Raw genomic sequence first — 26,953 nt, 5'->3', positions numbered from 1 at the left:
AATAAACCCTTTCTAAAACACCTCGTCTAACAACCAAATCACTCTACAGCTGGTGACAACACCATCATGGGATCCAAGTGCTATTAACTTACAGAATATTTTCAAGCTAATCCTAAAATACCATTAAGTACTTACTACTTTTAATTTCCCAAAAGTAGATTTCAATCAACTAGCAGGTGATCCTAGTTTTTAAGAACTCACTATGAACCCAATATGAAAAATCATAATTAAGTGTAGCAGACAATTTTATTACCACCATTGCAGAGAATAAAAGGAAGTTACAGAGCATCTCATTGACATGCATTTTATGACAACTCGAGCACTCCAGTTGAATAAAACAAAGGACATCACAGACTTGATAATCACTTCAAGAGAAGCCAACATATAAAGAATTTATGAAACAGGGCAAGCTATTTCCTGGGATTCAGTGATAAAGTCAGAGCCGTAACCCAAACTTCCCACCTTTGAAAGAAAATTTCTCATTTTAAAATCACTATAAATAATACCTGGAATCAAAAGAGAGCTATTCAGATACACCAGTCAATGACCATCAGAAATGACATCATCCGGCAAAAGTAAAGGACACGGCAATGTGGGAACACTCTTAAAAATACGACTCTTGTACCATCAAGCGCAACTGTGTGAGGGAAAAACATAACATAAAAATAAAAAGCATGACATGAAAAAAAAAAAACAGGGGGACTTCCCTGGTGGTCCAGTGGCTAAGACTCCACGGTCCCAATGCAGGGGGCTGGGGTTCAATCCCTGGTCAGGGGACGAGAACCCACATGACCCAACTAAGAGTTCACATGCTGCAACTAAGACCCAGGCCAGCCAGATAAACGAATAAATAAATGTTAAAAATATAAAAATGGGGACCTTTTTATAAAAGAAAAATGGAACAAAGCTGTCTTAATACCCATGAAGACTGTAACAGGAGTGATGAACAAAATCATCAGACCAGGATGGCTTAGATTTTTCCCTTTAATTCTGTTCTACCCAAAGAACAAGAAACTTAATCCACACATTCACCTCAAATAACCTAGTGGAAAAGTCAAACACACAAACCGTACACGTCAAAATCCTGACCCTCTACATAGCGGCCCTGAGGGTGCCGGCTGCAAAGGGCACCCAGTGACCACGGGCTCTCAGACCCGGGCGGGAAGCTGGCAAAGCCTTCCTGCTCCGAGGCTCTCTTGTCCCCCCAGGCCCGTGGGAAAGGCCACCGCCTGCCCCAGGGCAGGAACACCATACGGATCTGGGTTTCCTCGTGACATTTCCAACCGTCAATTCTCAACACAGGTTACTGCAACAACCAGGCTGAGACATCAACCAGTAACTAAAATGAAAAAACACGGACACACAGGAACATGAATTTAAACATTCCTACTGCCAAGTGGTGGTATGAACTCGTAAGCCCTGGCACCCACCAAGTCACAGAAGCCCAACAAACCCAACCAACTAAAGCCTGGCTCAGAGGGCTGCCTGTGAATCGGGAGCAGGAACAGATGCGTGCACTCAAGACTCTCTGGGGCTGGAACACAGGACCCGGAGCAACACAAACGCAAGTTACTCCACTGCATGGAAACTGTGAGGTAGAAATCAGCTTGAAAATCAAGCATAATGGAAAAAAATGAGCAGATCTACACCAGGCTTTATAAGTCATATTCTACTGCAATACACTCAAGATGCATCGGAGAATCTCCTATTCTAAAAATGTGATGAATAACACATTTGCGGAGCATCTACTTAGTTCACCTATGTGGGGCCTCCCTATTTGGGAGAACTCAGGGTAAAACTCAGAGTGCATCTCCTGCATGAGGCTATGTTCAGTGCAGTTCAGTTGCTCAGTCGTGTCTGACACTTTGCGACCCCATGGACTGCAGCATGCCAGGCCTCCCTGTCCATCACCAACTCCCAGAGTTTACTCAAACTCATGTCCATTGAGTTGGTGATGCCATCCGACCATCTCATCCTCTGTCATCCCCTTCTCGTGCCTTCAATCGTTCCCAACGTCAGGGTCTTTTTCAATGAGTCAGTTCTTTGCATCAGGTGGCCAAAGTATTGGAGTTTCAGCTTGAGCATCAGTTCTTCCAATGAATATTCAGGACTGATTTTCTTTAAGATTTATTGATCTCCTTGCAGATTAAGGAACTCTCAAGAGTCCCTAATGTTAACAGCACTAAAAACTTGGTGGTGAACTGAACACCTGGCAAGCACACTCTTCACGGGTGATGAGGCCCATGAGATGCATGCATGATAAAGCATTCCACCCGTGACTTCGGGGCGATGTTCTCGGTGTGATACTGTGAATGTTTACACCTGTGAACACAGTCTTCACAGCTAGTCAGACCTCTATTCAACCTTACAAACATGAGACAGAGTCCAAGAAACTTTTCCAAGGAGCACGCCACAGATGACCACCATTCTTCAAGGATATCTATTCTCAAATAAGCATGAAGAGCCTCCTTGCAAGTCCCACCATAGTTTCTTCCCTCCCCTGAGGTGCTACCATTCAGATGCCTTCACAACATCAGGTTGTTATCAGCTGATTCTGATAACAGAGATTGAAAGCACAACATCAGTAAAAAATGAACTTCAGGGAGATGTTTAAGTTGATCTCTCTATAAGAAATAAATGTTTGGTAGTTAAATGAAGCAAGAATATTTGGTCAACTGAAGAAATTCTGTCTCCGCTACCCTCCCTGAGTGCAACGCTGGCTCCTCACAGCCCACGTTCAGAAGCTGCCTCTCCGGGACCCAGAGCCCCTTATAGGTCTGCCCCCTGCCTTCCTCTTCACACCCAGCCTGGCCCAACAACATGTGTGGCCCAGGGCAGACTCTCCCTTGAGAATTAACGCCTGTGGCACCTGGTAGCCCATCCAAGATAGGCCCCAGAAATTAGCATCTCCTTGTGGCCTGAAGTCTCAGGCCCTGCCAACAGTTGAGCTTTGAACACTGGTTGTGCCTGCCTGCTTGGGGGCTCATCTTTCCTTAAAATACCTCTTTCTTTCAAAGGAGAGAGTGTTTTTGAAACCCGACTTTACAGAAACAGCTTGACCTATTTATGAAAAACTGGGTTGGCCTCATATTGATGTGTATAATTTTAAAAGGCCCTGTGGCCTGTTTTCAGATTCCTGTAACTAAAGCCTTAAAAGGGAGGGGAAGTCTCCGAAATGGAAGCGAGGTAAGGAAAAGGGAAGGCCGAGAAGGACCTGAAACTTTCTTAGCAGGCTGATGGAAAGCTCTCCTAAGAAAACATTCCCGAGAGCTTAGAAAACCAGCACTCTCACTCCCCAACGCAACCTTTCCACAGTCTACCCACTGGGAAATCAATTCGTTGGAACAAAAACATTCACCAGCGACTAGATCCCAATCTCAAAGGAAACCTTGAGAAAAGATGCTTCTTCACTCTCCTCTGCAACTGATCAAACCTAGTAGTCACTCAGCAGACACGGAATCTGCTGAGCCTGGCCAGGCTAGATGGAGCTGGGGATGGCAAGGGAGACAAGTCCGCTTGCCAAGCGGGAGAGGCTTCGTGGGTCTGGAGAAGGAGCTAACTCTTCAACAATAAACAGCAGTAAGCAGGTCAACACAGCAATACGAAAACAGCCAAACGAGGAGAGGGGCCATTGCTTCTCCTCACCCGGCCGGCCAGCAGCTTGCATGCACACGCCCCAGGTGCACAAGCCGGCTCTCTTCCTCCCACCGTCCGGCACAAGAGAGGATGTTACACCAGAAAGACATCTGGGCCTCGAGCCAACATCTGCCTCCCGCCCTCGGATGTGCGTGCCCTTGCCTGTTCCTCCAGCCAATGTTCAATAAGCACCGACTGGGTGCCGGGTGCTGGGAATACAACCATGAGCCTTGATGTCAACAACAGCTAAGAAAATAAAGTATCAGGAAGAAAGTACCTGATGCTGGGGTGACAGAGCCCAACTGAAATGTGATGAGTAATTATACCGCAGTTCAGCCAGAGGAATCGAATTACCCCCAAAATCAGAACTAGTGGTATTTTATTTGCTAAACAAAGTTTAGCAAAGATCATCATCCAATGCCAGTTTTACATTAGATTTACCTGTGGTTAAAGAGGCGTCGAGTATGGAAAAGGAAATAGCTACCCACTCCAGTATTCTTGCCCGGAAAATTCCACGGACAGAGGAGCCTAGAGGGCTACAGTCCATGGGGTCGCCAAGAGTCGGGCAGGTCAGGGAACCAAGATCCTGCATACTGTGTGGTACGGCATACAATTTTTTTAAAAAAAAGTGTCAAGTAGAAAAAGATTCAGAGTCAGGGGTGATGCCAGGTGAAAAGGCACAGAGGAGACAGGAGGGGACCCGAAGGAGGGGCCTCACGAGGGGCCTGGGGACAGGGCAGGGGGCTCCGCCGACATCGCTGCTCCCCCAGTCCAAGACTGTACCTGTGCCAGTGCTTTATTTATCAAGACTCTCCACGGGGAGCCTCGCTGTGGATGCTTCTAAGTGCCTGACCCAGAAATCGGACTCTCATCTGCCTCCAGCCAAGTCCAGCAATGGCCCAGGCGCGGTGTAAGTGATCAGAGAAGACACATAAGAGGCAGGAAAAAAGTGAGAAAACAAGGGATTAAAAAAGAAGAGAGTCGGTTTCGTGAAGAATGGCACTGGCTACTGCAACAGGTCCAGAATCAGGGCGTGTGCCCCTGGCAGCCACCATCCATCCCATTCTAGCTGACCTGACCTCGTCTGGATGCCAGAAAACCCAGGACAGGTGGATGAACCCAGGGCTCAGAGCAACACACAGCTCTGAATGAAGGCACTGGTGACAGCTATTTACAGGGTTCCGGGGCCTTTCTGAAAAGCTTGCTTTTCAGTAAGGCAGATGGGGCTCTGTTTGTGAAGGACTAACGCTGTGAGAATGAACTCTGGGTGAGTCACTCTCCTAAAGAAAGTCCCTCTGAAGGACACGCAGAGACAGAGCCTCTGAATGAAAGATGGATGGTCAACAGGAAAAATGAAATAAAATACAGCTACTGGGAAGTTAGGGGTGGGGGCGGGGGAGCTTGCGTTCATTCACTTTCCTTGAGAGCATCCTTCCTTCAGAGAGCTCCACGGCCATACACGGCCAGGGGCAACTGGCAAGAGCCAACCTGTCCTGCTGTCCATGGTTCTGGGGGCCGCACGTGTCCTCAGTGTTTCTAACAAGCAAGATGACAGCGATACCTCGGGACACCATGGGTAACAGGCTGAACGTGCGTTAAACGTGCAGACACTGCATGAGGAGGTTCCTCTTGCAGAGGTAACAAGCAAGCAAGAGAGAGATGAGTTTAGAGGCCTGGAAGACGAAACAGACAAGCACACCAACGCCAGTGGGTTCACAAGGGGAACAAAACAGGACTCATTCCAACTCTGACCAGAGGGAAAAGATGAGCCTTTCCTGCTAACGAGGAGTAAGTTCATGGAAAGCTACCCAGTGACTCTCCAAATCCCACTGGCCAGGAGGGCACTGTCCAAGCATCCGTAAAGCAATCTCAGGAAAACAAGCCCTGGGTTTGGGCAGCAGGAGCCTCTCTTCCCTTGATGTAATCAGATCCTGAGCAGATTCTACCATCAGTTTTGCCTCATTACCGTGACAGGTGGGTTTATAAGCCAAATAACCTCCCCTCAAGCAATCCATTTCAATAATTGGGCAATTTCACCCTGATTCATTCAAGCCAGTGCCAACAGAGAATGGTTCCCAGGAGGTTGAGCCAACCTTGCCAAGTGGTGTGCCATGCTTTTCAGAGAAACTGGGGCTTAACTCCCAACATTTCCCTCCTCGAACCTGTGATGGCTCTGAGGCCTCTAGTAAGATTTTTCAGAAGCTTTTCAATATAATTACCAAGGTTTTTGTTGTTGCTGTTAAATTTTCCAGCACTGACACAGAGGTGTCAAAAGATTTATACTGAATGATTCATCCTGAAGGAATTACTATACCCAGCAGAGCTGGGTTCACAACTGACCTACCTACCACGCAAGAGCATCAGAAGCCACCACCCGTACCAGCAGCAAGGGCCATAGAAAGTACTCACACAGGCAGAGCCAGAGAAGCGCCCTGTACAGTCAACGCCACATTCACCTCTAAGCAAGTCAAGAACGAACTGCAGACAGGAAAACTTATTAATTTCCTCTTTGCAAATAACTGCTTACAGAAATGAGGCATGAGACTCATGAAAATGTATGTAGGGACAGCCTGTTAATTCTGGATACTTTCAGAATGGGAGGGGGGAAAAAATCTAAGAATTATGTTCTTATAACTAAACCCAAGTACCTAATTTTTAAATTATATTAATAGGATTATCATTTCCTAATTTAAAGTGGTTTAGATCTATATTTACTCTCATTTACACAATGTAAATTATAAGCATGCATGTGTGTGTATGTGTGTGTATGCCTACATGCATGCATATTTCAGAACTCTAGTTCCCTGCAAGAGGGAAAGAATAATTTTCCTTGATGAGGGATATAATCTTTAAGAGCAACCCATCAGTTCATAGATTAAAACAGAAGAGGAAAAAGTTTCAAAGAGATGTCTTATGGAAAACACCCTTTATACTGTCAATCACATATAAAACACCTTAAAAGTCAGCATGTTGCCTGAATCTACGATATCTTGTTATATTCCTTTTACTATCAAGCCAGGAGATACAAATTATCCCTGACTAGTGCTATCAAAATAATAAGGGAGAGGGGATTTTCTTGGTAGTCCAGTGGTTAAGAATTCACCTGCCAATGCGGGGGACACAGGTCCGATTCCTGGTCCGGGAAGATCACACATCCCATGGAGCAACAGTGAATCAAAAAGCATTGACTAAGCCCACAGGCCCCAACACCATGCCCACAAGTCCCAACTCCTGAGACTCGGCACCTAGAGCCTGTGCTCTGCAACAAGAGAAGCCACTGTGATGAGAAGCCCAGGCTCCACAACCAGAGCGCAGAGCCCGCTCATGCAGCTAACGCAAGCCCACTCAGCAGCAAAGACTCAGCACAGCCTTAAAGAAAAAAAATGTTTTTAATAAAAATTTTAAAAATAATACTAATAATAAGGCAAAGTATGAAATCTAAGTGGACTGGGGGGAAAAAAAAAGCAAATTACATGTGAGTTTTAAAGGTAGAGGTAAAGAGGCCACTCCCAAAATGTTTTCAGGTATTCTCCCACCTGTCACTGCCTTCGTATACTGTGTGTGTGGGTGGCGATGATAAGTTCCATTTCAAATCACAGTATGAACGCTGCCATTTTTACAGGTGAAAAACAAAGTAGGAACTGTTGTTTTCAAGCATTCTCAAGTACCAGTACAAAGAACACGGGCTAGGAGAGTGTTAAATTACAAGCCATCTGTGCTGATAATTTACGACGTGATTTCTCTAATCTCCTTCAACACTACATAACATCTCTATGGCAACACAGTGACTTCAAATGCGAGTCTGGAAGGCCAGTTGTGCACTCAAGCCTGTTCACACAGCAGACAACCACGCTGGTCGGCCGGCGCCTCAACGGGCCAGTCTTCTTCTGCACGAAGGCCGTACCGTCACACGTGGCCCGCACTCCCTCTCTCTGCTTCCTCCATGTGTGTAAGCAGAAGGGTCTGCACACTGAGCGTATTCCCCAAAACTAGCCATGACCCGCAACCAAAACCAGCAAGGGCACCTTGGTGTAACTCAGGGTTGCTATCTCTGGTTGGGCATATGAATTACCAGTAGGGTTTTTATTAAATACAGAATCTAGGGCCCTATTGTAGAACTACTAAATGAGAATTGCTATCAATTCTGTAATTTTTTAAACCTTGTGGGTGATTCTGATCCAGGCTGGGGTGGTGGTGGTGGTGGTTTAGTCACTAAGTCGTGTCCAACTCTTGCAAACCCAAGGACTGTAGCCCGCCAGGCTCCTCTGTCCATGGGATTCTCCAGGCAAGAACACTGGAGTGGGATGCCATTTCCTTCTCCAGCTGGCTGGGTTAAGGAACAGTGAATCAAAAAGCATTGACTGCATCTCTCCTTGGAGCTTGCCCTAGGTTAGAGACCAGCAGCCCACCCTCACAGGAACAACCACGACCCAAAGACCCAGAACCAGAACGCAGTCTACACGAGGTTCTACGCCAACACAGCCAACCAATGAGGCCAGGAGAAGACACATGGGTGGTTTCCTAATGGAAGTGACGCTTGACCTAAGCTGAGGCAGTTAGGAAAACCAAGAAGAGGAGGGAACACCAAACACAGAGACAGGGCCAACGGCAGGGTCACAGCGTGGGGTGTGCAATGGGGGTTCGAGCAGCTGATGGGCAAGAGGTCTAGAAGCTTCCCCTGAGGCCAGCCCAGCGAGGGCAGAGGGACTGATCAGGCCTGAAACTCAGAAAACTGCACTTGTGACTCTCACATAGCTTTGGTTACAAAGCACATCCCTCTACCCCAGGCAAAGAAAAAGAGGATTCGGGGGTGGTATAAAGAGAACTGAAAATAATTCTGCCCTAGCTTTGGCAAAATCCTCATCTGTAAACAGGAAAAATATTATGTATGTCAATATACGTGCGATAAGTGAGAGATAATCGACTTGGTCTTTTCAAGAGCACCTCAAATTTCATTTTCACCTTGAGAGCAATTCCAATTAGGTGGACTTGGGCTCACTGATCACCTCTTGTCCTTTTAATTTCTACATTATTCCCCAGCACATTTTCAAAAGAGGCCAGAAGAGAGAACCTGCTAATCACCTTGTCTCTTTAGAGATACAAACTCCCGCCGGCCAGAATATTATTTCTGTCTTCTCCAGCTGTATGGCACCTGGCATATTGACACAGATCAAAGGATAAACAGCTCATTCATTACACAGTGCCATGTACATTAAACAATGTCCATAAAGTCCTGTGAAGATGAAAACCACTTCAAGCGCCAAGCAATTCTGAGCTAGGCATTTGAAACGGAGAAACAAAGATGACAGAACAAACATCATAAAAAGCTCACCAGCCAGCAGGAAGGCTCCTGTCCCACCAGACCTCTGGTCCCCGTGCAGGCAGGCGACACAGCAGACAAAACCCCAACCTCCTTTACGTGCTTTTAATGTATGGAAGCAAGAGAAAAGGTTTCAAAATGCTCAAAAAAAAAAAGTCTTCCATGGTTCCTTTCTTTCAGGGACCATGCCCAAAAGTAATGTCAAAGCCAAATTCTTCTTTCTGAGACATCTCCTTTTAAGTGAAGCTCACATACTCTGTATGAAGTGTCAACTCAATTCTAAAACAGGCACAATGAAAATTCTTGCAACAGAGCATATGCGATTTTATGCAAATTGGTACGGTTTCTGTCTTGGAGTCTAACACGCTGGCCGGGTGTACGCGAGTGATCAGAGCTGACTCCAATATCCAAGGACGGAGAACTCACATGAGCAGGAGGACCCTGGCAGCCACTTTGAGTGGAAGCAGGGCACCATGCTGCCTCTCCCTCAACTTCCCCAGGATGCTGCAAGGGTGCGATCCCCAGTTTGAATCACTTCAGCTGCGCTCTCAGGGCCCACAGATACACCACCTACAGGGGAGCAAAGGCTGTCCTTACCTTTTTGACAGATGCCCCGAAATTTTCAATGGGGTAGATAAGTCAACATTCTCTAAGAAACTACCAAATATACCATCAAATCAACATTCCCCAGTGGCTCCATGGTAAGGATTCCACCTATAATGCAGGAGATGCACCTAGATGCAGGTTTGACCCCTGGTGGGGGAGGATCCCCTGGAGGAGGGTACGGCAACCCACTCCAGTGTTCTTGCCTGGAGAATCCCATGGACAGAGGAGCCTGGCGGGCTACAGTCCATGGGGTCGCAAACAGTTGGACATGACTGAAACGACTGAGCAGGCACACACCATCAAATCACAACAGAAGCCAAATGAGATCTTATCTATAAGGCCCTCCTTCAGAAAGGAGTGATTTCTTTTTTTTTTTCCTCTCTCAGACACCAAAGAAAGCTCCGTGGATGGTGTCCCACACGCAGTGTGATATGCAGGGTACAGCAGGAGAAAACCCTGCAGGCACACTCCTTCCACCCAGGACCCCGCCCGGAGACCACTGCATGCTTGGATCCTCCGGGCCGGCCCTAAAAGAGCTACTGACCTGCAGGAAGTTAAAACCCTCTCTGAGTCCCCTCCCTCGGGTACAACACCAGATGCCACTGCCTACCCTGCAGAGGACTATGAAAATTAAATAGCTGGTGGCTGTAAGCACTCAATAAATGAAGCTGTTGAAGACTCTGAAATATTGACAATTTAGTTGCATCCTTTTTATTGATACATAACTCGCAGAGTGTAAAATTCTCCCTTTAAAAAAAAGTGTACAGTTGACTTTAGTATATTTAGTATATTCACCATGATGTGTGTCCGCTTGGTCAGGCCCGGCTCTCTGCGACCCCGTGGACTGTAGCCTGCCAGGCTCCTCTGTCCGTGGGATGCTCCAGGCAAGAATACTGGAGCGAGTTGCCATTTCCTTCTCCAGGGGATCTTCCCCACCCAGAAATTGAACTCTCGTCTCCTGCATTGCAGATTCTTTACTGCTAAGCCACTGGCCACTAGGTAATCCCAGAATATTGCCAGCACCCAAAAGCCCTTCCCCAGAATGCTTGACCCAGTAGCAGTCATGACCTTTTATTCTCCAAGTTTTCCAAACAAAAAGGCTTTTGCTCTTAGGGCGTTAACAAGCAAATTAAGATTCTTCTTTTTGGCTGAACTGTCTAGTTGTAGGAAGGGCTTGTACAGGTACAGAGGCTGACTCCCAGACGACCATCCAAGGAGCACGCAGACAGGCACAGGAAACAGAGCACAACAAAGAAAACTGACACTGTCTCCCCAGATCAAGAGTCTGTGTTCTTTCTGTGTCATCATTTAATGGAGCAAACCTCTGAGCAGCAAAAATTCATCTTGCCTGTAATGAGATCTGCACCCAGCGGCCCACAGTTTCTAGAACTGAGTGCCCACAGACACTTCCTAGAAATCCTGCGTTAACTCGGACACTCCAGAGGTGGCTTCTGGGAAGAAACATGTAGTCAATGAAGGGCAGAAAGCAAGCCTCGCAAGTCATGACTCATGACTTACTCCACGCACTCAGCTCTCTCCTCTACTCATAGCACGTGACGGATTCCTGTGAAAAGACCACCCTCTCCCCAGCCTCCACTCAACACCCACCCATACTCAGACCATCCCTTGCATCCAATCACTCATTCTTAGTATCTCAACACTTTTTTCCTTTTCCCTCCTCTCTTCTGGCAACAAGTACATGGAGATGAAGATGATCAACTGTTTTGCCCACAACAGGTGTTGGCTTTATAAACCACACTTGTTAGAAATTAATCTCCCCTTCTTTTTTGGCAACTCCTGATTTTCCAACGTTGTGCTTCAACATCCCCAGAAAGCGAGCTGCTGACGGAGTCTGGCAGCTCTTTTCTTAAACACGCCTCGGGGGAGTTCCAGCCCATGACTTCATCTGTTTTCTTTGGGTGACTAAGTGACAAGGCACGGAGCTGAACAGAAGCTGACCGCTAACTGCCGATTTGAACAGTTTCAACTTGAAGATGTAGGTTCATTTATCACAGTGGTATGGCTTAACATTTCGAAATTGCTTTCTGCATTTTCTAGGACTGAGTAAGTCTGTGCAGACGTTGGGGATAAAAGGAGCCTTCACTGTCAGAGAAGGGAATTAACAAATTTGGGAAAGGGAAAACTGAAATACAGTCTGTAGTACTAGACTGGAATCGAAGGCATGTGTACAAACTCGTGGTTTTTATTACAGACAGGTGCACCAAGAACAGCACGTGTCATGTGATGCTGAGTGTGTGCGCACACAAGCATGTGTGCACGTAAACTCCCCGCTTCCGGCTCTGTGCACTGAGGGGTTCTGGAAGCGGTAACACCCCTGTAGCATTAGCACACTCAGTGCCCAGATTGAGTTTCTTCATGCTGTCTTCTGCTAAAATGAACCAGGGCTCCTTGGAGAAGTGGCAATTTCAGGGCTGGAGTCAGAAAGAACATAAGCCTGGGACATTTCACTGTGTCAGAAAATAAGGAAGTGCCCCATAAAGGATGGGGACACGTCACAAAAGAAAAAGGAGCCAGTCTGAAAGCACACCACTGGCCAGATCATGAACAACTGAGCATCAAACTAAGTAATGACATCAAAGGATTATAGCCCACTGACTAAGACAGTCCCTGGGGTCACAAAGAGTCAGACACGGCTTAGCGATTGAACAACAAGACGGGAATCTGTAAGGCCACACTTACAGAAATAAACAAGTGCAGCAGAAAGAGAGGCTCTGCCCTTACGGTCGAAAGCCAACGAAACACAGAAGGAGTAATGAAGCTAGAAAACTCACCAGGTTGAAACCATCATCATAATCACTGATTCGGGCAAAAGTCAGCAATGGAGATAACCAGCAAATTAGAGTCAGCAAAGGAACAGGATTTTCCAGTCTCGAATTCTCTCTTCACAAGACGCTGATAACAAGGGAACAGTACAGTGGTAGTCACCCCCCGCATCAGAAGACTGAACGAACATCTCACAGAGAGCAGGTGACAGCTAGGTCCCCCATGGGGCATTAGGGGAAGGACTCAGCCCTTCCATCGGCCACGCACGACCTGAACCTGGTCAGGAGGGACACTCCACCCAAACCGAGGGACAGTCCAAAAAACTGACTAGAACCTGCCAGGGAACAAAACAAACAGGCTGGGGAGATGTTCCAAATTAAAGAAAACCAAAGAGATAAGACAACTAAATCTATCAATAATCGTATGTGTTCCTGGACAGAATGCTGGACCACCAAGATTTTTTTTAATCACCAAGACTTTCTGGAACAACTGATAAAATTTCATTGAAGTCAGCAGATTTAGATAATAACACATAAAAATTAATTTCTAATTTGGGTCATTATGGAAGAGAATGTCCTTGGCTCTGAGAAAATACTGTGGTGTCACCTTTTAGAGGTAAGGGCACCATCACCTTGCAACTTACTCTCAAATGGTTCAGATATAAAATAACATCTAAATTTAACATATACAAATATATGTGTGTCGTGTGTGTGTGTGTGTGTGTACATATCCAGAGAGGGGGGAGGGAAGGAGGTGGTGATGGTCCTGCAGTGAAACAGTAACAACTGGGGATTTTGAGTTCTTCTCTGAACATGAGAACTGGCTTCTCAAAATAAATTCATCTGCTATCTCCTCCAGCAGAAAAAACCACAACAAGCTTTAAATGCAATCAACCATGAAGACAAGAACCAACTAAACAGCCAGAAATGATGCATACAAGTGACATCTCAACTTGACTAAATTGATATGAATTTGAGCCTTGTACCTCCTGTGCTGCTTTTAAATCAAGATCAACTAAAATAGCATGTCAAAAGCACATACTCTCCCATTCAACAGTAGGCCAATATGACTTTAACTGTAGAATTTTCTTAAAAGCAATAATTAAACAAAAAAAAAAAAAAATTGAAACTTAAGAAACTCCTTGAATAAACCAGGAAGAAAGGAAAATTAGATTTTAAGAGAATAGTACACCTTCCGGTGACATACTGTGATGGGGACAGGTAAGGTATACCTGATGGAAATGTACCCCACAGAAACGGAAACCTAGAACACACACCCAGGAGTTATCCCACTAAGAGAGGATGGCAGGAAGCAAGTCTCTGTTCCCCATGACCACAACATTCATCATCTATGCGTACATTTCCATGAATAACAGCAAAGACATGAGAAGCTGCAACAAAACAGTTCTAGAAAGAACCCGGGAATGACCACACCCACCTCATAAAACTGCCCCAGAGAAAGCGGCTTAGCAGTCTCCAGCCCCTCCCCATGCCCCCACCCATGCAACCTTCCTCAGTAAGAAAGGAAGCCCGGGAATTCTTTACAATGTGACACACACAGCCAATGGCTGGAAAACTTCCCTCCCCAGCTAGCCTCTCCCTGCCCTTCCCAAACTTCCCTCCGCCAACCCTGACGGCCACCGAGACTTCCTCCCACTTCAGACCAAGTGGCCACAGCCAGGGAAGTGGGGACCAGCCCGGCCACAAGAGTCCTCCCTAGACAGAGACAGGTCGGAGGCAGCAAAACTCAAAACCACCTCAGTAGGACAGCTGGGTTGCTGGGGTTATTTATGTAACAAGGAACATCAAGTGAGAAGAGGAAAGGCACAGAAGCTAAATCACAGGGCTCAGACTACAGTAAAAAAGTGCTTGCTCTATCCCGGAATCTGTCATTCCACTTTTGTTCGGTGTGAGACTTGTAAATTACAGCTTCCATCTTCAACACACGAGGATGTACATATTCAGTTTTAAAGATCTGACAACTTCCTTATCCATTCGTCTCCTGATAGGCATCTAGGTTGCTTCCATGTCCTGGCTATTATAAACAGTGCTGCGATGAACATTGGGGTGCACGTGTCTCTTTCAGATCTAGTTTCCTCAGTGTGTATGCCCAGAAGTGGTATTGCTGGGTCATATGGCAGTTCTATTTCCAGTTTTTTAAGAAATCTCCACACTACAATATTGTAATTAGCCTCCAACTAATAAAAACAAATGAAAAAAAAAAGGTAATTCTATGACAATAAAAAAAATAAAAAAAAATAAAGATCTGACAATTATAACACCGGGCCTTGTGGGATGCTGTATGGAGGGAGGGTCATTTCTCCTCTTTCCCTCCACTGGAGAAGAAAAGGCGATGTGGGGGCTTTGTGGTCTGGCAGCTGTGGGTTTAAATTCCAGCCCGAGCCCTTACAAGCAGTGCAAACTGGGGCAGTCATTCATCCTCCCCAGAGGCTAAGATCCTCATCTGAACACAGAAATAGCCTCCACCTGCTGGAGGCTGGGGGGGTGGGGGGGGTGGGAATCTGATTTTACATGAGAAAACGTATATAAAACACCTGCGCACACCTAGACCCATAGACCCTCAGGTGGCAGCAGCAACAGAGATAATAGTTAAGAGAAAGCTTCACCAGGTTTTCTTGAAGGACAAGGCTGACGTTCATAACGTTTGGGGGGGGGGGGGGGAGAAAATAAACAGGGCATTTTAAATATCACTCTCTGACGTTACAAGCAGGTTATTGCTTCTGCATGCACTTACTTGACCCTCTATGGAGCCTAACACTGAAGATGTTAGCTGATCCCCAAGGACTGGGGGTCCTGGCCTCCCATATCGCTCTGGCAGCTGCTGCTGAAGACTTAGGTTACAGCAAGCGCGAGGTTCCACGACTGCCCGCCATCCCATTTTTCCCACAAACAGCCCCAAATTCACAGTACAAGCTGTCACAGGCAATTTACCATCATCCCACCTTAATCCTGAGCAGGGTTTACAGTCAGAGGTCTCCTGTAATGTGATTCGGGGGGGACAGGTCCCATCTCACCAGCAGGCTGTCCCCTTCTTTGTGTTCAGCAATCAGCAGGGCTGAGACAGGACCTATAAATGATGCCATGGAGATGAGAGATGCCCAACAATGAACACAGCAGATTCTGCATCTCTCAGGCTGCAGTCAAATATCCCGAAAGGAAAAGGTACACGGCCAGCTTGCACAATGCTGAAACTCACTACTCCCGCGAGGAGTTGCTCTCCCAGAGGGAGACACGTGAACGGAACTGTCACGTGAAGGAAACGGATGGCCTGGAAACCATCCAATTAGCGACGGTTCTCAAAGTTCCTGGACCCAAGATATATTAGGACAAGAGCAATAACGTTTAGATGGAGGTGAAGTAACCCCAGAATAAATGTGTGAAATACACTCTGCCTCGGTGCAAACTGGCTTTTTGGAGCTGGTTAGGGTCCTTGGGTGCCAGCTACCATCACTGTGGTACTGAAAAGGACAGTGAGGGCTGGAAGGGGTTTCTCATAATCACAATGTTTTGTTTTTTTTTTAATAGCTATCTACAAGCAAGAAACATCTGTTTAGTATCAGACACCAGGAATCTATTTGTTATTAGGATGGTAAAGTATTAGACAATTTAGACTTTGGAGATTTCACTCTTAGAACTGATTCTAGATCAGCAGAAACACTTAAAGCAACAGTCTAATCAAAGCACTGCTTCCCAATATATTTGTGTGTACCCACAGAATAAACAGAGGAATTGTACTTTTTGGTCCTTATCACTTAAAAGCTAAACTAATAAAAATAAATAACATGCACTTTGTTATTCCTGCAGATCCTAGTGCATCTGATGTCAAGAACAAGCATTAACTAAGAGTAAAAGCAAGTAAGAAAACATAAAACTTGCAGAATCCACATTGCCCAGGAGGGCCCTGCTCGGCTTTGCAGGTCCGACGTTCAACAGCAGCAATAACGAAGGAAAGAGCAATCCTTGAAGACATGAATCAGAATGAGAAGAGGAAGTGAAGTAAAAGGAATCAACGATGGAAAAACTGTATATACTGTTTTCACCAACCTCTCAGACTTTTCAGAAGCCTAATTTTCTAACTCAAATTAAAATATCCTGCCCTAAAATACATGTTATTTATACATTCCACTTCATCTATACTAAGAAACATGGGTTGTTTTAAAATAGATTTCAAGGACTTCCCTGGAAGTCCAGTAGTTAAGACTCTGTGCTTCCAATGCAGGGCCTAGGGGTTGGATCCCTGGTCGGGCACCTATGCTCCCACAGGCCATGTGGCCAAAAAAAAAAAAAAGATTTCAAATATCAGTCTCTGATATATTCATTACTTCTTGCACTAACACCTCCCATTCACAGAATTCCAAAGTGGGTTTTTTTATGACTTTTCCAAGATACACACAGGCGACCATACTTGAAGAGACACCAACAAAACCTATCTAAAAGTATTTGAACTTGAATTGTGTTTTTCTCAAGTTCAAGAACAACTTCACTTTATGGTTATGAGTCTTAAGTGGGGAGACTAACACTTTATAAATTCACTTCTTAACCATGAACACTGTGAAATACACAGCTTCAGAGTTAATTACATGTAGGAAAGTCCAAGAACTGAGGGTGAATGATCTCACATAGTTGTTTATGCAGGAACAACGCCCCCTCCTCCAAGTGAAATTTATTCCTAGAAATTCCCTCTTTAACACCAGGAATGTCAAGGCACAGCAGACCACTCTGCCTGTGCTACTCTTTTTCTTTCTGGACAGCAGCAAAACTCAGCGGAGTGGGAAAATTTCAAGCAGGAAAAATGGTGACTGTTCGCATCTAAAGATAGTTTTTTTAAGTCAGCAGACTTGTCAAACGGATTCTCAAGTTATGCTTCTTATAGAATCTAAGAAAACAATCTTTATTTCCCCGTAACTATCTTCAACCTTTCCCCAGATTAACCCTAGGCATTACAGGAAGTTTGGTCCCACCTAGGTCCATCTGACTACTGTTTATAGTCACTCAGGCCCGTCCAGCTCTTTGCAACCCCATGGACTACAGCACACCAGGCTTCTCTGTCCTCCACTGTTTCCCAGAGTTTACTCAAATTCACGCTCATTGAGTCGGCAAAGCCATCCAACCATCTCATCCTCTGTTGCCCCCTTCTCCTTCTGCCTTCAATCTTTCCCAGCATCAGGGTCTTTTCCAATGAGTCGGCTCTTTGCATCAGGTCAAAGTACTGGAGCTTCAGCTTGAGCATCAATCCTTCCAATAAATGTGCAGGGTAGATTTCCTTTAGGACTGACTGGTTTGATCTCCTTGCAGGTTCAAGGGACTCTCAAGAGTCTTCTCCAGAACCACAATTCGAAAGCATCAATTCTTCAGAGCTCAGCCTTCTTTATGGTCCAACTCCCACATCCATACATGACTACTGGAAAAACCACAGCTTTCACTAGATGGACCTTTGTCAGCAAAGTGATGTCTTTGCTTTTGAATACGCTGTCTAGGTCTGTCATAGCTTTCCTTCACAAGGAGCAAGTGTCTTTTCATTTTATGGCTAAAGTCACAGTGATTCACAGTGATTTTGGAGTCCAAGAAAATAAAACCTGTCACTGCTCCCACTTTTTCCCCTTCTATTAATATTTACCATTAAGTGATGGGACCAGATGCCATGATCTTAGTTTTCTGAATGTTGAGTTTTAAGCCAACTTCTTCATTCTCCTTTCTGCTTTCATCAAATGGTTCTTTAGCTCCTCTTCACTTTCTGCCATTAGGACAGTATCATCTGCATATCTGAGATTGTTGATATTTCTCCTGGCAATCTTGATTCCAGCTTGTGATTCATCCAGCCCAGTATTTCACATAATGTACTCTACATAGAAGTTAAGTAAGCAGGGTGACAATATACAGCCTTGACATACTCCTTTCCCAATTTGGAACCAGTCAGTTATTCCATGTCCTTTTCTAACTGTTGCTTCTTGATCTGAATATGAGTTTCTCACGAGACAGACAAGGTGGTCTGGTATTTCCATCCCTTTCAGAGTTTTCCACAGTTTGTTGTGACCCACAGAGTCAAAGGCTGGCATAGTCAATGAAGCAGAAGTAGAGGTTTTTCTGGAATTCTCTTGCTTTTTCTATGATTCAATGAATGTTGGCAATTTGATCTCTGATCCCTCCGTCTTTTCTAAATCCAGCTTGTACTATCTTTAAAATCAACAGAAAATTCTTCCCAAAATAACTCAGTTTTATTCAAGTTTACCTTTGAGAAATTACTTCTATTAGATTTGGCTTCTGTTGGTGTCTCATGATTTGTATTTGCATTTCCTTGAATGTGTGTGGCCATCCTGTAGTTGCACTGTCTATCTCCCTTTTGGACTGCCTTTCTCACTGATTTCAGGAAGCCCTTTTTCAATCCTGCACATATAATTCTTCATCTGAATTGTAATAAATATTTTTGCCCAGTTTGTAGCTAGTCTTAGTTTAATGTTAAGTTTTAAACTGACACACAGTACAAATGGATTCCTTTTCCTGTGTTCAGGTCTATGAATTTTAATGTGCAGAATCACCACCACAGCCAGGATGCAAAATGCTATCATCCTTCAAAACATCCCCCACACTGCCCCTCTGGAGCCACCCTTTTCCCCCCTGTAACTCCTGGTAACCAACCACTCACTTCTCTGTCCCTCCAGTTCTATTTCTTTGAGAAAGTCATACAAGTGGACTCCCATGTAGCCTTTGGAGGCAGGCTTCCTTCACGCAGCATCAGCTGAATGGATGTACCACAGTTCATCTGTTCACATCTGCTTTTTTAAATGCCACCAAGAGCAGCAGACAGTGAAGGAAGGGCCTTAGCCCTTCCCAGCAGTCGGTCAGGAACAGGGCAGTATAGCAAGTACCTGGAAGGTAAGGAGAAGGCCATGCAAGAGCAGGACCTTGCAGAAACCCCTCCTAAAGAGAACCTGAGTGCAATTCATCACTGTCCACAACAGGCCTATGGGCTGTAAGAAAATAAGCCTGACAGACTCAGGCGGACACCACTAACCCAAAGTACCCTAGACCAAGAAACTATTCTGTTTGCTCACTAAGGTTTTCAATCCAGCTTCCTCTGTCAGAGCAACTGCTAAACTGTACTAACTTACAACAGAGCCCAAACAGCATGCTCCTTCCAAACTACAAGATCTGCTGTATAGACTGCTCCACGGTCCTCCCCAGCGAAGAGCAGCCATGTGGCTGATCAAAGAAGTCAGTAGCCCACAATGCAAGTGTGTGTGCTGTGCTAGTCGCTCAGTCGTGTCTGACTCTGCGACCCCATGGGCTGTAGCCTGCCAGGTTCCTCTGTCCATGGGATTCTCCAGGCAAGAGTACTGGAGTGGGTTGCCATTTCCTTCTTCAGGTGATCTTCCCGACCCAGGGATCAAAAATGGGTCTCCCGCGTTGCAGGCGGATTCTTTACTGCCTGAGTCACCAGGGAAGCCCGCAATGCAAATATATTTATGACCTAAGTGCAGTTTCATGTTGCCACAGCACATCTGGCATTAGACCAAATACTCCAGGAGGTCGCACCGTTTCTCCCCATCAAGCCCCTAGGCCTCAAGCCTGGGAAGACCACACACCCTCCTGTCAAACTCGGCCCAGACATATAACCTTTCCCAGAGGGCAGGGGGTGCAGAACTTGGGTTTACAGGGGCTTCCTTATGGGGAGAGAGAACCAAAAAGGAGGAAATGAAGGTAACCAAGCAAACGGAGGCTTCCATTAGCAAGTGAGAAAGTGAAGATAGGGCTGAGACAGCGGCCAATCGGTAAAGAGGAGAGCGGGAACCCCCATGAACTGTAATACCACTCGCTTGGAAACTCCAGCCAGGGGGTCTCCTCACTGGGAGGCCCCGGGGCTGGGGCCGGGTACTGTGACAGCAAGCAGAAGCCACACCGTCCGGGGGGCAGGGCCTCCGCGGTGGACACGGGAGCCCAGGGGCGGCGGGGAGCAGGGAAGGGGAAGGAGGCAGCACGCCAGCGCCCTGCTGAGAGGGGCCTTGTCCCGAGCCCCACACTCTTTCTCCATTTTTGCTCCTTTGCCCTCAGTGCAGAGATACAGCAACAGGAATACCTTGAACGGCCCCAGGCGAACGACAGTAATAATAATAATAACAATAATAATAAGTACACCCGCCCACACTCAAGGGGCTCTGAGAAGATTCCCGAGCGAGCTCGTCCCCTTGCCCAGGGCTGACTGGACGGCTCAGCGGCGGAATCTGGAGTGGAACGAGAGAGAACTCCGTCCCGGCGCCATCTAACCCCTCGTAACCTTTCTGCGCCCCTGGGCCAACCCTGTTCCCTGTCCCCTGTCCCCCACCCCCGAGCGGCCTGCGCGGGGCTCAGCATCAGGGGAAAAGATAGAAAAGCCGGCATCTCTGTCCTCTGGACGCGCACAGCCGCCCCCGGGGCGTTCGCCCAGGCGCTCCAGCCGAACGCTCGCGAGAGGAAGAACCGAGCCCGGCGGAGGCGCCGCCCCCTTTCCCCGGAACGCGGCGGGGTTCTCGCCCTCAGCCATTCTTCCCCGCACACCGAGGGGGCTCCTGTTCTGCCGGCGGCACCACTAAAAATCCATCGAGACAATGCACTTAAGGAAATAAAAAACCAATTCATTAGAGAACCGAGGAGGAATGAAGGGGGTTGTTAAGGCGGCTTTTTATAGTGCAACACAATTCATCCCTATCAACGTAAATGACTTGACTAGGCAAAGTGTGGCTATTGATTAAGAATTGGACTTTTCTCTGGAATGCCGCCAAGGATATGAGATAAAATTTTATTTCCTCAGTGGAAGAGTCAAGAAAATAAACTTAAATATCAGATACGGCTGATTTAGATTATGACCGCTCCAAACACATCTTTCACTTAGAAACAGATCTCACATTTATTATCACAACACTTAAAAGGCCTGAAAAGGCCATGCTAATCACATATTTTTAATACACACTTGAACAGATTTAAGCCACATGCCACAGCTTGAACAGAACCACTGACTTCATTTAAATTTTGGTTAATCATTTAAACGGTTTAAATGGCTTCATCTAAATCTTCCTTTGAATCATGGATGGTTAAACTGCAAAGGAAAGAATACAACTGTCTATGTAAATAAGTCAGTTTACAAGGTCTTAATGGAAAGTTTCCTTCAATGATTTTTTTTTTTTACTGTCCTCTGATTTCCTGAAAATCACTTATAGGATACTTCCAGCTCCCTCTCTACTCTCCTCTGAAACTGAACCTCACTGTGTCACTAAAAGGGGGGAAACCAACATTCACTATCTTTCCTTCTGCTTTCCTTTTCAAAATATTGAGGGTAACAAGGACTGACTTTTTAATACAATAATTATTACTGGTACTCACAAAGACCAAAGCTTCCAGGCTTCTAAATATACACAGAAGCAGCAGGGCAAGCTCAGAGGCCAGGGATTTAAGTGGTGTTAGAAGCAGAAATCTGAAGACAAGTTCCCTCAATATTCCATGAGGAAATCATTGTATCAACATAGAAGGACATGCACCCTGCTCTCTCCATAAGTAACTGACTCAAGTGTCTTCACATATTCCATGGGAAAGAGAAGGGCTGCAGCCACGGGTCTAGAAGTAAGACTTAGGAAGGAAAGGAACCTAGCTGCAGTGAGCTGACAACCTTTCAGAATAACCGCACACCCTTATGCTCTGCACTGTTCATATAATGCCAGCCTGAAACATACCAGGCAGGTTAAAAATAAGACATTTATGTAAGTACCCCCACCAGACACATACACACACTCTTGCAAGGTTAAATAGAGAGCTCTGAAAGAATGATTTATTGTCATAAGAACAGGGCCCCAAAATAGATTGGCAATAAAAGTGATTGGTCCCAGCAGGATTGAGAACTAATGTAAGCAAAGTCCTGGCCATGACAGGCAACTGGGGAAAGAGTACCAGAGTGAGGGAAATGCTTCCCGGTCCTGACCTCAACGCTACCAGAGTTCTCTTCTGAGCAAGTCACTCAACCTCCCTGGAAGCCTGATTCCTCTTCTGTATACTTAAAAAAAATTTTTTAATGGACTAGCTCATGTTTGTGATGCCTTTTGACAAGAAAACTAAAGAATGACCACTAGGTGCTAGGAGCTCAGAGGGAACCACAGAGTCCAAGGAGGTTAACAGCCCTAGAGCCACCCCCCCCCCACCCAAGACCCTCTCCAAGTGCAGGATTCCTGCCCCCAGTTCCCAGCTCCCAACCCGGGCAGGTGGCAGGGCCCTGCTTGAGTGCATCCAGTAATCATGGCCTTGCATTCTATTCCTGAACGGCTCTAATTATGTAAAAGTTCTAATAAGCTAAATTCTCCTTCTTTCATCCAATCATAGTCGCCAGTTTTCACTCAGTAACCACAAGGATAAGACTAAATCCTTGCAGTATACAAAAAGGAGGCAAGAAAATAGGGTGGCCAAGCCTACAGTTCCAGGGCCAAGAAATGAGAGGCAACCAGTAGAAAGTACCTTGTCTAAATCAGGCTGGCAGTCTTAAGCACCTGGCTTACAACACCGTGGAAAAGCCACCACACTCTGATCTGTCCACCCCAGTCAGTTAAGAACCTATTTTCTGGGTTTCTACATTTTAGGAAAGAATGTCCGATTTTACCTCTCTGTTCAACCATCCATATTCAATCAAAACTGCCCAGTAGGGCCATCCCCCTCCAAACTCCCACTTCTGCCATTCCACCAGGTGAGGTCCCCACCCAGGGTCCCCCTACTTCATCTGTCTAACCGTTTGCCCCTTCCCACCCCCACCCATCAATCCAACTGAATGGTCCCTCTCCTCTATCCTCCCTCTGCTAGCTATCGCTGCCCCAGATGCTGGAGCCAAGATCTAGGTCAGGAATTCAGGGTTGCCCTAAGAAGGGAAAAGCACATTCAAAAGATGTTCTAGGCTACCCCTGGGATGGGACCACACAATGGCCGCCTACTTATAATCTGCTCTGGTTCCTGATACCAAGTCAAACAAGGAAAGCGGCAGTATGCCCAATCAATTTTGGAGTGAGGAAGAAAAGAACAAACTCGTGAGCAGCACGGAGTGGTTCTACCCCAAAGCGAACATGAACAGGCGCAAACACAGGACAAGACCCCTGGGCACCGAAGGGTAAACCCTGGGGGGAGCCACAGTAACTGAGAGCAAGTACTCTGGGAGCATCCAGTCCAACTTGATGTCTTCTGAGGCTCTTCTGAGCAGAAGAAGTGATTTCTCTACTGTGCATAATAAAGATGTAAGGAAGTCTGGCCTCATAAGCACCAAAAACTCCCTCTCCAGGGCACACACGCCTTTCTAAGAGAAAGGCGCTGGATTCTGCACAGAATCTATTATTCTGTGACAGGTGGTGGAGAGAGAGAACGAAGACAGGCTAGACTTAGCTTCAGGGCATGAAGGGAAGACGTCCCAGGTCTGCTATTAAGTGGTAAGATGGGGCTGCTCTATCGGGCGAGTTGCACACAAAAAAGGCTATCATTTGAAGGAGTTCGTGTTTTCCTAAACCTTTGCTTTCTTCGGGGACCTCACAGGGAGAGAAAGCACTGGGCAGTGTATTAACCCCAAGCTGACAGCACAGAGTCAGCGAGTGTCACTCCCAGCCACAACCAATCTGTTAAAACGACTCAAAACGAACCCCGCCTGGCAAGGATCAAGAAAACGAGGGAAGATCGTACTACTAAACCAGGGGTCTACCCGGCAAGGCTAACTTCTGCCTCCGACCATCGCGCACCCGCTGCAAATTGCTCCCTGCGACCCGGATTACCCAACTGATCTCACCGGATCTGGAGACTGGATTTTGAAAGGGGCCACAAAGAAACCTGAGCCTCCGGGCTCCGGTGCGCGTCCCGTCGCAGGCCGCTCCCCCGACGTCCTCCCGGGAGCCGCCACCAGCACCCCGCGCGCGCCCCGCGCCCTCCTGCCCGCCCCCGGCCCCGGCCCGCCCCGCCCTCCTCGGCTCTCCAGCGCCGAGTCTGCATCCTCCCTACCCCGCTCCTGGTCCGCTGGGCACCGCTCTTGCGGGGCCGCGAGGCCGCCCGGACGCGCAAACAAACCGGACTGGGCGCGGGGACGCAGGGGCGCGGGCGGGACGAGGCGCCGCCGCCGGGGTCCCCAGGACGCCCTGTCACGCCTCCCGCGCCGGCTCCCCGCGGGCGGGTCGCAAAGCTCGCCTCTCCCTTGACCACCACCCTCTCCTTAGTCCGAGAGACACCCGGCTACCCCGACACTGCCTCCCGGGCAAGGCCCAGCGCGTGCCGGCCCCGCGCCTCCACTCTTGGGGCCAACACGTCCCCAGGGTGTCCCTCCCGGGCCACCCCCGGAGACAATGGCTCACCCATCGCCCGGCCGGCCACGCTCCATTTCAGCCATCACCGCCCTCCTCCCCTCCCCGGGAGGCGAGTGCCCCGGCAGCCCCGTTTCACAGAAGTGTAGATCGAGGCCGGGGAGGTGAGAGGCGAGAGAAGAAACCTGGCTGCTTATGGAGCCGAGAAGGGACTACGGACAAATCGGCCACGGAGACGAGCCCCGATGAGAGACTGCTTTCCCGTGGCCTGGCCCCGCCGCCCCAGTCCGCTCGGCCTCCGGGGGGCAGGGGGGCCTCCGCCCTCGCCGTCCCTGCCGCCGCAGCCTCCTCGGCCCTCCCGCGAAGGAGACAAAGAGCCGGCGCCCCAACCGGTGGAGCGGTAGCCGCCGGGGCGGGCGACAGGGAGATTTCACCCGGGAAACCAGTGGCGGGGGCGAAGGGAAGGGCGAGCCGGCGGCGCCCCGGCCGATCCGCGGCGCTCGGGGCGGCGCGGGCAGCCGGACCCGCGGGTGTTGGGGTGCAGGGCAGCGGCCTGGGCTGGCGCGCTCCGGGCCCGACGGGCGGGCGGGCGAGCAAGCACCGGGCGCGCCGGGGCCCGCGGACCGCGCCTCCGCGTTGGGGGCCGGTGGCGAAGCGCGCGGGCAGCGGCGCGGGTGCACTCACCGGATCGGAAGAAGGCCGCGATGTCGGCCAGGTCCTTGGCCGCCTCCTCGGCCCCCTCGCCGGCGCCGCCCCCGCAGCCCGAGCTCGCCGCGCTGGCCGCAGCGGCGGGGCCGGAGGACGCGGCGGGGGCGGCGGCAGCACCGCCGCCGCCGCTGCTACTGCTGCCGCTCATGGCTGCGGCGGCGCCCGCGGCCGCGCCCGGCTCGGGCCCCGCGCCCCTAGCGCCGCGCGCCGCCCGCTCCGCGCCGGGCCTGGCGGCGCCGAGCGCTCTGCTGCCCGCGCCGGGCGCGTGGACGCAGAGCCCCGGGGCGGCGGCGGCGGGCGGCGGCGGTGGCTCGGCCCGAGGAGCGCGCCCACATAGACGAGGACTCCGCCCGGGAGCCGCGAGCCGGCCGCGGGGCGGGAGCGCGGAGCCACGGCCTCGGCGGCGCCGGCCGGAGCGCGGGCAGCCACGCGCGCCGCGGCGCCGGACACGCAGTCGCGAGGGCGGCAGGGGGTGGGGGGGGCCCGGGGGGGCCGGCGGGAGCTCCGCGATCACGGGCGCCGGCGGCCGCCGCGAGCCTCCATCTTGATTTCAGATGGGGAAAGGAAGGAGGGGGGAGGGGGGAAATCACGGCGGAGGGAACCCGGGTGAAAGGAAAAGGGAGAGCAGGGAAAGGAGAGGAAGGGGGGGGGGGGAAAAAGAGGGGCTTCGGGAATTTCCGGTGAATATCGTCTGGGGCCGGAGCGTGGGCTCGGCGGGTGGGCGGGGCGTGTGGTGGGCGGGGCCTGACGGGAGGGGCGGGGCCACGCAGGAGGGCCGGCGGGCGGCGACGGGAGCGTTTCGGCGTTGTTGCCTCTCGCGGGCAGCGGCGAAAAGGAGGGAACGCTCTGAGGCAGCGAGGGCGCGCACCTTTCCAGGCCCGGCATGGCCCCGCCCGTTGGACTCTCACACCAGCAGCGCCGCACCGCCCTCCGATCGCTGGAGCTGTTGATGACTGATCTCGCCGCGGGGCGGGCTGACTCCGGCTCAGGGCCCGTTGTGCGCGTAGACGGGGCTCCACAATCCTTGTTCAGTGGGAAGAGATCGTGAAAACGGGTCGTGTGTTGTACGCCAGCCCCAGAGGGAATAATGGAGCAGGCCTCTGAACTCCTGGGGGCCGTCTGTCTCCTTGTCTGCCACAGGAGCTTCGGGACTCACAGTTACTCCGCCCCTGCTCTACCAGAATGTAGAGAAGGGGGAAGGTGATGGTGGCGGAGAAGACCAAAGGAAGTGAGTGGTAGGTGACATCCAGCTTTAAGGAAGATCCGTGTCACACCCGCATTTTACAAAATTTTCGAGTACAAACACCTACGTACGTGGCTACAAGTGAAGGGAGCAAAAGGTATTGGTATCCAGTGTGCCAGGAACAAGAAGAGATAGTTAAGATTGATTTTAAAAAAAGCAAAAAAACAAACAAAAAAAAAACCTGGTGGAATACTGATGAAACCAATATACATGAACACTGGAAACGAGCAATTAAGAAAATGAATAGCGAATGATGAATACCAGGTTTTTCACTGTGAGGAAGGCTAAAATAATCCGTGTGGTACGGGATTAGAGTTGAAGACGTCAGTATGAACTCCTGTTTAGCTTAATATAG

The 26,953-nt window shown here is 48.7% G+C and overlaps 1 protein-coding gene across 7 annotated transcripts in view; it reads right to left on the bottom strand.

Moving 5' to 3' along the window:
* Nucleotides 1-25,809, bottom strand: part of TRIO (trio Rho guanine nucleotide exchange factor) — a 349,762-nt gene extending 323,953 nt beyond the window's left edge. For 3 of the 7 annotated variants that reach the window (XM_065905271.1, XM_065905278.1, XM_065905277.1), the window contains exon 1: nt 25,332-25,809. In XM_065905271.1, coding sequence (XP_065761343.1) covers nt 25,332-25,503 — 172 coding nt within the window. In that variant the 5' untranslated portion in view covers nt 25,504-25,809. Of the gene's footprint in view, nt 1-15,308; nt 18,941-24,142; nt 24,260-24,351; nt 24,398-24,698; nt 25,277-25,331 lie in introns of those variants that run through there. The other 4 variants (XM_065905272.1, XM_065905276.1, XM_065905275.1 and 1 more) reach the window with 4 other exon arrangements.
* Between the last annotated feature and the right edge of the window lie 1,144 nt (nt 25,810-26,953).

The sequence above is a fragment of the Muntiacus reevesi genome, chromosome 14 (genome assembly GCF_963930625.1).
Source record: "Muntiacus reevesi chromosome 14, mMunRee1.1, whole genome shotgun sequence".
Classification (NCBI taxonomy): domain Eukaryota; kingdom Metazoa; phylum Chordata; class Mammalia; order Artiodactyla; family Cervidae; genus Muntiacus; species Muntiacus reevesi.
The sequence above is the reverse complement of the archived record's forward strand: the minus strand, read 5'-3'. Positions and strand labels throughout refer to the sequence as shown.